This window comes from Pipistrellus hanaki, assembly GCF_964339955.1.
Source record: "Pipistrellus hanaki genome assembly, chromosome: 7".
Lineage (NCBI taxonomy): Eukaryota > Metazoa > Chordata > Mammalia > Chiroptera > Vespertilionidae > Pipistrellus > Pipistrellus hanaki.
In genome coordinates, this window is record NC_140509.1 from 81812147 (window position 1) to 81824919 (window position 12773).

At 42.9% G+C, this 12773-nt stretch overlaps 1 protein-coding gene across 1 annotated transcript in view; it reads right to left on the reverse strand.

Annotated features, from left to right (window-relative positions):
* Positions 1 to 12773, reverse strand: part of SYNE1 (spectrin repeat containing nuclear envelope protein 1) — a 359148-nt gene that overhangs the window by 192660 nt on the left and 153715 nt on the right. The window contains exons 50-55 of the mRNA XM_084890175.1: positions 11307 to 11512; positions 9970 to 10125; positions 6274 to 6565; positions 4938 to 5110; positions 1298 to 1607; positions 85 to 249 (exon numbers count right to left, since the gene is read on the reverse strand). Coding sequence (XP_084746301.1) covers positions 85 to 249; positions 1298 to 1607; positions 4938 to 5110; positions 6274 to 6565; positions 9970 to 10125; positions 11307 to 11512 — 1302 coding nt within the window. The remainder of the gene's footprint in view (positions 1 to 84; positions 250 to 1297; positions 1608 to 4937; positions 5111 to 6273; positions 6566 to 9969; positions 10126 to 11306; positions 11513 to 12773) is intronic.

Below are 12773 nucleotides of genomic sequence, written 5' to 3' on the forward strand. Positions count from 1 at the left end.
TCTAATCTATAGAATCTTTATCATTGGCATGTCAGACTCAAGCACCAATGAAAGAGAGGGTACGGTATCTGTCCACTTTCTGACCTGAATCTTAGACAACTTCTTCTGCGTGGCGGACGAGTCTCCAGACGTGTCCGCCCAGCGGTGGAGCTCCTCCTTGGCCGAGTGGAGCCAGTCGGTGAACTCCTGCACCGCATCCACGTACAGGAGGTGGTCCTTCACCATCTCCTCCGCGCTCCGCATCTTCTCCTGGAACAGAGCAGAGGCGACTCAGCGGCCCTCACCACAGAGGCTGTGACACCAGACAACTGGCTGACACTGGTCTCTTAACGATCTCAGAAGACTTTGTTCTTATCTTTTTAAATCTTCATCTGAGGATATTTTTCCATTGATTTTTAGAGAGATTAGGAGGAGAGTGGGTGGGGGCAAGAGAGAGAGATTGACAGAGAGACTGAAAGAGAGAGAGAGGGAAAGACAGAGAGAGAGAGAGAGAGAGAGAGAGAGAGAGAGAGAGAGAGAGAGAGAGAGAGCGCCAATGTGAGAGAGACACATCAATTGGTTGCCTCTCACACGGGGCTAGAGTTTGAGCCTGCAACCAGCAAACTTTTGGTGCTCTAATCACTGAGAAAAAACGGCCAGGGCTTCATTCTTATTCTTAAATTTTCTCTGTGTTTAATATCTTAAAATGAAAATATCAAATTTCAACTAAACTAAAAGACTTTGAGGATAAAACCAATTTTCCTATAATTTTACTTATGTCTAGCTTCGCATAAAAATCTGTTGACTAACATCCCTCACTAATCATCCACTTAATAATAATTGTTATAATGATTCTTCTTATTATTAAAGAAATTACTTGTGTTGGCTTTTTGTAAAGAACTTTCAAACACTGATATTTGAAGCTCAACAATTTTGAAAAAAAAATAATAATAGAAAGAAAAGAAAATGGGTTGACTAATATTCTAAGTAAAGAAAAATCATAAAATTATAAAAATAAGCCCAAGGTTGCAGGAAAAAAATGCATGGGCATCCATAGGTGAGAAATTATCTTTATATAATATCTGTACATGCATATAAGTACAACCAATGGACACAATACTCTGGGGAGGAGGGTATGTATGGGGGAGGGGCAATGTTAAAATATGTACACAGATAATAATTTAATTTAAAAAATGTACTTAAAAAAAGAAGAAAAAATCTGTACAAACAGTTTTAGAGCAGCGAATTCCCCAATAATTCAACCCATAAGCTAATCTTACCTAATCCTGAAGTGTCTTCTTCAATATAAAGCACTAACCTTGGCAACGGTCATTATATCATTAAACTGTGTTTTCAGCTCCTCTTGGGCTGCCTCCGTGAAAGACGCGTCCTCCGTCTTCTGGTAGAGCTCCCTGGACCTGGCCGTGAGACGGTGCAGGGCCGTGGCATGATCCTCCCCCTCCGAGACGATGCTCTGGAAGTGGTCCAGAAGGCAAAACTTCTCTTTCAGACCCGGCTGCGGTTTCAAGGGATGCTCCAGTTTTTGGTCCACAGATTCCATCCACTGCTCCAACTGGTTTTTCCACTCCAGGTAGTCATCCCATTGGCTAAGCACAGCCTCTAAAGTGCTGGGATTGATGTTATTAGAAAAGTAAGTTATCTTGACAGCTCTACTGGAAACCGAGTAGGAGGGCATTGCAGCCATATAAGCCAGGCATGTCAAACTCAAAGACTAACACAGGTCAAATAAACAAGGCATGTGGCCCACTGGCTGCGAGTTTGACATACTTGATATAAGCTGTCTTACTGAAGATTACTGTGAATGGTGAGAGCGCTGCTTCTAAGGGCAGAGAGAAACACTACTTTTCTGACTCAATGCACAGTTTCTTCAAACCAAAGTGAATCCATGTCAAAATGTAAGTAAGATGTTGTAGTGATATATGCATCTGGAGTTTTGTCTTCCAAAGGCTAATTGTCTTAGTAAATAGGCAAATTTATGAGTTGTGTTGTTAAATATCAGCACTGGGGCATCAATTCAAATTTATTTTTATTTTATTGATTTCAGAGAGGAAGGGAGAAATAGAGACAGAAACATCAATGATGAGAATCATTGATTGGCTGTCTCCTACTCGCCCCCTACTGGGGATTGAGCGCACAACCTGGGCATGTGCCCTGACCAGGGTTTGAACCATGAATTCCAGTTTCATAGGTCAATGCTCAACCACTGAGCAACACTGGCTGAGCAAATTTTATTTAATATATATAAATTCTTACTTTTATTGGACTCAGTTTATTTTATCAAAACCAGATGGTGCCCGAACTGATTTGGCTCAGTGGATAGAGCGTTGACCTGCGGACTGAAGGGTCCCAGGTTCTGTTTCGGTCAAGGGCATGTACCTTGGTTGCAGGCACATCCACAGTAGGGGATGTGCAGGAAGCAGCTGACCAATGTTTCTCTCTCATCAACTTTTCTAACTCTTTATAACTCTCCCTTCCTCTCTGTAAAAAAATCAATAAAATATATTTAAGAAAAACTGATGGCAATTATTTATTGATTGAAATTTAAAATCTAGGGTAATCTTCCTGGTTAAATAATATCATTAGATTGATTTTCACATACAGCTATAGATACACAATGTTTATTGTTGAATGGATGAAGGAATGAAGGCTAAATACATTTATAATATAAGAAATGTAATCCCAAATGTAATAGTCAACCAAATAGCTCTTCAGATAGTCAAGTAAAAGGTTCTCCAGACTGGCATTCTGAATTTTAAAGTCTTCAGCTCTAAATTAATCTAAACTCATCTTCAGTGGCCTTTCCTAATCTCCCTTGCATAAAATCCTATAATCCTGGAGTCATATCTGTGGGAAATGTATTTGCAGCATTTGCTTAAACTGTTTCTTTATTTAAAAAAAATGTTTTTATTGATTTTAGAGAGAGGAAGGGAAGGGAGAGAGAGGAGGAACATTGCTGTGAAAGAGAAACATGGATTGGCTGCCTCCTGTACACCTCCTACTGGGGATTGAGCCTGCAATCTGGTCATGTGACCTGACTGGGAGTAGAACCAGTGACCTTTCGGTGCATGGGATAACACCCAACCAACTAAGCCATACCAACCAGGGCTCAAATTGTTTATTTTCCATCCGCAGGAACCTCATCATACATGCCAACATTCTCTTCCTTTCCAATTGAGTTTCCAAATCCATTTCACCTCCCCAGGAGCCACCCAGGCCCTGCCTTCTTCTAGTCTCACAACATCTTAGCAACACTAGATGAGTCAGAGTTTTCTGGAATGTACCCTACCCTGGCCTCATAGCACTTAGAGGGTAAAAAGCACTTTGTTTTGTTTCATTGTTTTAGCACAGAAAAAAATAAGTACAAAACAAAATAAACTCTGTAATTACCCACTGTCATCTGAACATTGCTATTGCTCAATATGTAGTTGTCAAATTTAATTTCCTTTTAAAAGAGAAGAATCAAGGGTTTGAATCTATTTTTTGTATTTAACATTTTATTCTAACGTCTGAAAAATATTCACCCATATTCCTGTTCACTTTTACAAAGCTAGCTTATTGGCGAGCATTGGGAAGTTTGATCTACTATATAAAAAATAGAATGATGAGGTCTGAAGTGTTTTTTTTTTTCTTTGCCGACTAGTTGGAGCTATTATTAAGACTCAAAATTTGAAGTTTCTACAAATGCTCCATATTAAAGAAACAAAACAAAACAAAACAAAACACAACCTCCCACATTTTAATTGAAACCATGGCCCACTTTTACATTGCAGGGGTGATTGCAAATATTTTTATTTTGTTTTGTGATGAATTTTAATCTTTTACTTGTCTACTTATTTTGATCACAGTGAACACACACTTCTTTGGTGACCTAAATGTACATATCACAGTCAGAATATGGCTCTTGGAATATATTTAATATAATTCTGACTGACAACCATTTGTCCTGCAAGCCAGCCAGATTACTTGTGGGTACTCTGAGGGTAGGAGGAAGGCGAAAATCTTCCACTCATAAATATAAGAGCAACAACATTGCCTATTCTAACAGCCAGCATCTTCTCTATTCTTCCAGCATCTTCTCTATTTTCCCAGCAGCCCCTGGCCAGTGCTTCTCAACCAAGTTCTGCAGGCCTCCTGGGCAGATGGATTGACTCTTGCTTGTGTGAGAATGTCCCACGCATTGGAGGGCACTAGCTCTCCTGGGCTCCGTCACTAAATGCCCGGGATGCTCCATCCCTGTGGCAATCAAATACCCTCCCCTCATATTTCCACAACCCCGACGTGGGTGATATTACTTTGGGTTGAGAAAAAGATTTATACTTAAGCTCCACAGTTGCCAATAACTTAATTTTCCTTATGTTTCTTTAAAAAGTGAAAAGAGCTCTGGCTGGTTTGGCTCAGTGGACAGAGCGTAGGCCTGTGGACTCAAGGGTCCCAGGTTCGATTCCGGTCAAGGACATGGACCTTGGTTGTGGGCATGTCCCCAATGGGGGATATGCAGGGGGCAGCTGATTGATGTTTCTCTCTCATCGATGTTTCTAACTCTCTCTCCCTCTCCCTTCCTCTCTGTAAAAAATCAATAAAAATATATTTAAAAAAATAAATAAAAAAGAAAAAGTGAAAATATATTAAAGTTATTCAAGACCACATATCCTTGCTTTGATGAATTAAAAGGGTATATTTCACGGAGCTCAAGTTGTGTGCAAAATTCCATGACATATTATAGGAGTTGTAAATATTACACACACATGCACACACACACATACAGCAAGCAAACAAACAAAACCAGTCTTTGCCGGTAGGGAAAAGACAGGCAAGTGTACAACTAGCTAAAATCACCCTGGTGGGCCCTGTCCTGCAGGCGCTGCAGCACCGCTCCCTCATTTCACTGACCACTGGGCTTTGTTTAGGCGATCAGGCACTTGAGCTGGACTCTGTACCTCTGAGCATGGGCAGAAGAGCTCATGATGTTGGCCCACACGTCTGTGAGGGTCTGCAGCTGAGTCTGGATCGCCTTCTGACCTTCTGCGTTGCTGCTTCTCGAGGCCTGCTCCCCTTTGCCGATTGCCATGTTCAGCTTCACCTCCCCCTCCCCCTTCATCAGGAGGATGTCCTGGTGAGAAGAGGGAATGGGTGTCAGCAGAAACAGTAACGCCTTCTGATAGTTTCAAACACAGTTGTTTCCCCGAGAACCAAGGCAGGGAATGCCTGACTCCCCTTAAAAATTAAAGGGGGCTTATGTAATACTTTCAACAATAAAGATTTAAAAACAAAAAAAAGAAAGAAGCAATGAACAAAATAAACTGATGGACAAAACAGGACCAGAGGAATGGATACTCGAACAGACTGACCGATCTCAGAGGGGAAAGGGACGGGAGGAGGGGGGAGAGAATAATTTAAAAAAACATATATTCTTATATGCATAACCCATGGACACAGACAATGATGTTGTGAAGGAGGGGGCGGGGCTGGATGGAAGGGAGCAAAGGAGGGAGAAATGGGGAACATCAGTAATAGCGTTAATAATAAAAAAACAAACAAACAAAAAAAAAAAACCAAAAACAACAACAAAGTCTGGCCTCTACTGCAGTATAAAACTTTAATTAAATGCTAGCAATCCGAGAATCGGGGAGTAAAAATTAACTCCAATTTAAATTCTTGGAAAACTTTGGACTACTTGCCCAGGCATTGTCACTTCCCTGGGAAACTTAGTTTCAGAGTAAACAGAAATTATTTTGAAAATGAAAACACGCTTGTTAAAAGCCTAACCGTCCCCTAGCCTCAAAGCCTGGCTAAGGCCCGTCTGTCAAGGTCACCTTCGCTGGCTGCAGGCTGGACGGTGGTCTCCTCTGCGCGTTCCCCGCCACCCGCTGCCTTCAATCACGGCCCCACATACATGTTGCATGGCCAGTAACATTTGCAGTTGGTCCTCCCACTAACTTGAACTCCTGCAGGACTAATTTTTATCTTCATAAGCCCAGCAACTTACATAGTGCTTGGAATAAACTAGATATTTATTTCATGTTTGCTAAATATTTAACTAAACAAAATTTGTATATATATATAAAATATATATATTTTAGAGCTATTACAACAAACCTACCGCTTTCCTTTACAAAGGGGAAAAATACCCCCCTCCACGTCCTTTCTGCCCAATTCCGCTCACCTACTCCTCATTTAGAGAGAGGCTCCCAGCGTGATTGGGACCGACCCCACCACTTGTGAGCCCGATCGCCTCAGTCCTGAGCACAGGGTGTGTGGCGGGGCCGCCTGTACCTGGATCTGCACCAGCCGCTTCTCCAGAGTGGCCTTGCTTCCCACGGTGCTGTCAGCGCTGGCCAGCTTGTCCTGCACGCCCTTCACCCAGGCCCACATGCCCCGCAGCGCCTCCTCCAGGGCCTCGTGCTCCTGCAGGGCCGCCTGGCAGCTGCGCAGCTTCTCCTTGGTCATCCTGACAAGGCCCTGGTAGCTGGTGAGCAGCTGGGAGCACAGGCGCCCTTCCTTCCCAGCGCCGTGGCCCTCCTCACTGAGCAGCTGCCCGCGCTGCGAGAGCTTGTCCAGAGACTCTCTAAGGACAACAGAAAACAGCATCAATTAGACTCTCCCAGCGTAAGGACAACAGAAAAAAGCATCAGCTAGGCTCTCCCAGCGCTGGGAGAGACAGAGGATTGTTGATGTTGGAGCACTCAGCAGACAGGAGCTCACAGCTGACACGCCTTTGAGTGAAGAGCCTCGCCAGGCTGACCTATGAGGGTGGGGAGGGTGGTGGAGCGTCAACCAATGAATCAGGAGGTCACGGTTTGATTTCCCGTCAGAGCACATGCCCAGGTTGTGGGATTGATCCCCAGGAGGCTGTGCAAGAGGCAGCTGACCAATGATTCTCACTTCTCATTGATGTTTCTTTCTCTTTCTCTTCCTCTCTGAAGTCAATAAAAATATATTTAAAAAAATAAAATAAAAGGAAGAGTCTGGAGACTGCCCTGGCCACCTGCCTCTCCTATGGTTTCTCCAAAGGTAGTTAGTACACATCCGGGGACCTGATTGAGCCCATGCAGTGCCTAGATCCAAGCCCAGGGTATGCTGAGGAAATCGCTTCAGAAATGGCCGGGCATGTCCCCCCAGGCCACCCAGCATCTCTCTACTCCTACCGAATGCTCTAACCCTGAGCAGCTTGCTGAAGCGCCCCAACTCTCTGCTATACACACATGGAGGCTCCTCTGTGAGAGCCCTTCTGCTCTGCTCTGCTCTGCTTCTGGTCTACCTGCCCCTTTCACAGCTCAGGGCAGGCATGGCATCCCTGCGGAGCATCATGATAACTGAGGACAGGGTGGGGAGGGTGGAAAGGGTGTGGAGAGTGAAGATGGTGGAGAGGGTGGGGAGAGTGGAGAGGTGTGGAGAGGGTGGAGAGGGTGGGGAGAGTGGAAAGGTGTGGGGAGGGTGGAGAAGGTGGGGAGAGTGGAGAGGTGTGGGGAGGGTGGAGAGAGTGAAGAGGGTGGAGAGGGTGAGGAGGGCAGGTCTCCTCCTCTGGGCACCTTCTCAGCCTCCTACACCCTGTGTGTCTCAATCCACAGGCTTTCCTTCTAGAAGCCAGGGCTATTGCAATTACCTCATATCCCAGCACCAGTACAATGTTTGGCAGAGATAAAATAAAAAATAAAAAAGCATTTTTCTTTCAAAAGGCCATTTTATGAGTGCTTAAGCTTGTCACATTCTTATATCTCAGGTGCCTTACTCATCTCAGCTTGGAGGTATGTAAATTAGCTCCAGGGAAAGTGTGACCACAGGTGGCTGGGTTGGCTTCTTTCCGTTTGACAGGTTCTGAATTCAGATCAGCACTGTTCTCGGGAGATGCCTGGGAAACCAGGATGGGGAGAGCAGTTGTCCGAACACAAACTATTGTGAGTAGTAGAAAAAGGCTACATCACATATCTCCTATGAGGCCTCTTTTATTTTACTGAGCAGCTACTATGTAAATAGCATCCAATGGGTCTCTGTGAGAGATATGTGACTTATACAATATTATATCTACTCCGAAGTACATATTTTTATTCTTGTAATCTGTTTGATGAGACAAGAAGGTAGTGGAAGCAATGATGTGAGTTAAATAATAATTCAAGATACCACTTGTTATTCCAAGAAGAATTGATAAATGGATAATAAAAATTCAATGAGTCTCAAGTCTGGAGTACTTTAAAAAAATGCAGGGCATCCCCGCAAAATGTGTGTCCTAGAAATATGATTAAAAACAACAACAACAGAGGACTGGGGGAGCAATTGACAGGCAGGTGGGAGGCCTCAGGTGATCCAACTGAGCACCTTCACCTGAGTAACCCTCACTGGGAGTGCACAGAGTAACCAGTTAGAAGGAACCTGGTAGCCAATATACTAAGGACTCTTAGCTTTGATCATGGAATATCAGAGAGTAACAGACCAAGAAAAATATGCAAGGAGAGAAGTAGATCACATTATATTGTCTCTAGACAAGAGTTAAGATTTTAAAGCACAAAAAGTACACTGCAACTTGCAGAAAGTTATATATTTAGAATGATATATTATTCTGTTAATTCAGCAATATATTCCATTTTTTTCTGGCATTACACTAGATGATGGCAATCTAAAGATGATAAAGGCCTGATGGTCCCTGGCCTTGAGGAACTCATTGTAGAGGATTGGAGTATAGAGTGTCAACAAAGTGTTTATCCCCCCGTAAGGGCTCAGAGGTGGGGCCAGAACATCCCAGGGAAACTTTAGGATAGTTATCAAACTAGCACACCAATAGTAGTTGTTAGTATGGGTTCTGTTGTGCACTTGTTTGCATGTTTGTTTTTCAAGACTCAGAACATTCAACATTTTGACCAAAAAGAGAACTTGTGGAAATGGGGAATGGGTCTAGTCTGAATCAGGCAGTTTTCACTTAGTCAATCACTGCTGCTAATTTGCACAATGAAGCAGGCTTGTGCTAGCCTCTACTGCTTCACAGATTATTGTATCTTCTTTTTAAGAGGATAGTTAAAGAGTTTTTGGGTCAAATAGCATTACCCTTTCCAAAGGGTCAGTTTCCATGAAGCAACTGAAAATACCAGGAGTGAAGCATGAATTTAGGGTGCAACATTCTAAAGTCAGGCCAGAGAACCTGGCCTGGAAAAGAGCCAGAATCAGTTGGTCAGTTAGAAAGCAATGAAGAGGCAAATACTGTAATGGAGAAGGGGAGCCTCTACACAGCCAGACTTAATGACCACCCCTCTTGTTTTACAAAGAATTTTGTGAGGATGAGGTGAGTTAGAAATGAGACCGGTGGTTGATGTGTATAAAGAATATGTGAAAATTGGGATCTATAGCTTTAGTTTTGTAAATGAAGAGTATCTTTTTTTTTTCTTTTTTAAATATATTTTATTGGTTTTCACAGAGAGGAAGAGAGAGGGATAGAGAGTTAGAAACATCAATGAGAGAGAGACATCGATCAACTGCCTCTTGCACCCACTGGGGATGTGTCTGCAACCAAGGTACATGCTCTTGACCGGAATCAAACCTGGGACCTTTCAGTCCGCAGGCCGACACTCTATCCACTGAGCCAAACCGGTTTCGGCTGAAGAGTATCTTTTAATCACCTGATATCCTTACAATAATATCTGAGAAGAAAGTGTTATCATCATTATCATCATCACAATGCTAAAGGCTAATATAAAAAAATACAGAAAGTGAATGTCCTATCAACAGTGAAGAGATGTGGAACTAAGATGTAGACCAGCCCCTTTCCTCCATCCCTATGCTCTCTCCAAGGTACCACACTGCTGTAGAAAACACTGCACAGTCATCTGTATTCTAGACATTCAAGCATGAAAATAAGCACAACCACAAACCAATCGACCATCCAACCAACTAAGCCGCTGCTCACCACACCAAATAACCAACCAACCACACACACACACAGTCCTTGGTGGGGACAGGACCAATTCCATTTCGGCACCATACCTGGCAGCCAGGAGTTCCCCCAGAAACATCTCAACCCTGTGAACTTCGTTCTTCTTCTCAGGAATGTGCTGTTTACTCTCTTCTGAGTTTTCTGAGCTTAACCTCTCATTCATTTCATGGATCCATAAATTCAGCTTTCTGTGCTGATCCTCAAAGCTAAAGAAAAGAAAAACACCATCGAGAGATTCTTAGGTTATCCTTATAATAAATACATTCTAATAGCTGAGGTCACAATGTCTCATAATCGCTTATTTCAGCCACAAATGGCAAATCATGAAAATTTCTTTTGCAACCCAGGCAGAAATGAATCACCCTATCAAGCTGAATTGATTACCTGGTAATCATAGGTGGCAATTACAAGCAAGATTACATTCCCCTGCAACATGTGCTTGACTTTCTGGGTTTTACTGGAGATCCTGAATTGGGGTCAGTGGATAAGCGAGGCTGGGGAAGTCCTGTGAGAAAAGGGGAAGTCCTCTCTGTGTCTTTGTATCTGATGGGATTGGAATATGGCACAAGAAGGCCAGGGCTCTAAGTTTTGAAAACAGTGTAAATTCTCTGGAAACCTGGATAACAGTCAGGCAAATTACTCCACTACCAGAAAGGCATTTTGATTTTACTGACATCCTTTCCCCGCTAGTAACAAGGTTTCCCCCTCTTTCTTATTCTATATTCACCCATGTTGACATAGCTTCCTGATTGGACACTTGACTCACATAAATACAATAGGTGTTTCTGCCATGACTCCAATCCAGCAGAAGTAGACTCAAGAAAAAGACTTGGGCTGTAAGAGGTTTGGCTCAGTGGATAGAGCATCAGCCTGCTGACTGAAGGGTCCCAGGTTCGATTCCGGTCAAGGGCATGTACCTTGGTTGTGGGCACATCCACAGTAGGGGTTGTGCAGGAGGCAGCTGATCGACGTTTCTCTCTCATCAATGTTTCTAACTCTCTCTCCCTCTCACTTTCTCTCTGTAAAAAAAATCAATGAAATATATATTAAAAAAAAAAAAGACTTGGATAATATAAAACCTGGGTGCCAAAGCTCTATTATCTTGAGTTAGTCAAATAGACCAAAAAAAAAATGTATGAATGCATGTCATTCACAGTTATTATATGCATAGAACATTCCTTTATTTTCTGTGTAGAAAAGCAAACCACGTGATGCCATCATAGTTTGAGCAGTCAGTTATTTTTCTAGTATGAATCTGTAATTAAGGTCAACACTTTAAATTCAAACTCACAATTTCAAAGATTTGTTCATTCACAAAGGCTTTTCCCTCTGAGTCCGGGAAGACATTCTGTGTAGGATGAAGTCTCCCTGAATCAAAACAACCTACCTCCCAAGCTCCAGAGCGCAGTCCTGAAGAGCCTGCTTGTCTCTGAGGCATTGTCTCAGGAATGCTTGGAACTCCTCGTTGGCCTTGGTAATCTGCTCCTGAATGCTACTGACCATTTGTTTAGGCAAGTGTGCGTACAACGTCTGTCCTTCCTGAGTCACAGCATCAAGCTTGCGCTGCCCATCGCCGACCGAGTCCAGAATGGTCTGTTTCAGGAAGCAGAAGTTGTATAAAACGTTTGCTATCCTTCTGAGATGGAGCACTAATTACCATTCCGAGCTGAGATAGTAGCGTGAGAGCAGAAAAACTGGGGCCAGAGAAAGACAGCCATTCACAAAGCTTGGGTAAGAAGAATGTTTGCAACTGGTTATAATGGAGACTCAGCACTGAGGATGGGCCAGCCAGGCATTGGAACCACTGAGGACCCACTGGGAACAATGGCGACCTGGGAAGGAGGATGTTCTTACCAAGTCTGGTCCTCAGTCTCCCCTTTCTCACTGTTCCAACCTAGTGCAGGCTCCATCTCCTCATGGTTAGTGTGATGCCTTCCAACTGGTTACCTGCCTCTATCCCTCCTCCTCCTCTGATCCGCCCTGCACTCACTATCCTGACTTGGGATTCCCTTCTTTGCTTGGTGTATACATCTTTTTTGGAAGAACATATGCTTTGGCAGAGCAAAAGAACCCAGAGCTGCTGTGCTAGTCCTGCCTCGTCCCTGAGTTCCAGACTTTTCTCTGTGGAGTTTCATTGCGTATCCAGCCCTAAAGGGGACAATTCCACATCTGCAGTCACCCTGCCTCCTGTGAAACCAGCTTCCTGTGTGAGGACGCCCTTCCCACCCTGACAGCCAATGATTATCTACATAATTGTCATCACCCATTAGCCACAAAATCCTCACATTTCCATTAACTTTCTAAAAATTATTTTTACAATACTAACACAATGCTTTGCTCAGATTAGCTGCTTAAAAATCGTAGGCAAATCTCATAATGAATCCAGTCTCTTGTCAATCATTTCTTAACTCTACTTCACAATGGCCTCTTTCCTGAATTCATACATTTTTCCTAGCAAGTAAAACCTACACAATTTATAATACCAATTACTTTGATTTGAATATATCTAAGTTTCAAATTTAGACCACAGGCTGTTAAAAAGCATACGTGATGTCAGCGATGTCTTCTTTTTAAAACTCCCCCATGATAGTAACGTGAAAGTGAAATAGATATCACTGTTTATGCTTTCACTGCTATAGAAATTAAAATTAGGTTTAAAGTGAATTCCAAAGAGTCAATAAGCTAAAAGAGAGGGGAAGGGGATCTAGAAATTCTACAGCTCTAACTTGATTTTTCAGCTTACTTTTCATATTGCTTATCTCCTTATAACTCAAGAAATCTAATTCTGATAAGGAAAAAGAAATGTTTGAATAAGATTAAAATATTTGGGAAGAGAAGTGATTTAGGCTGACCA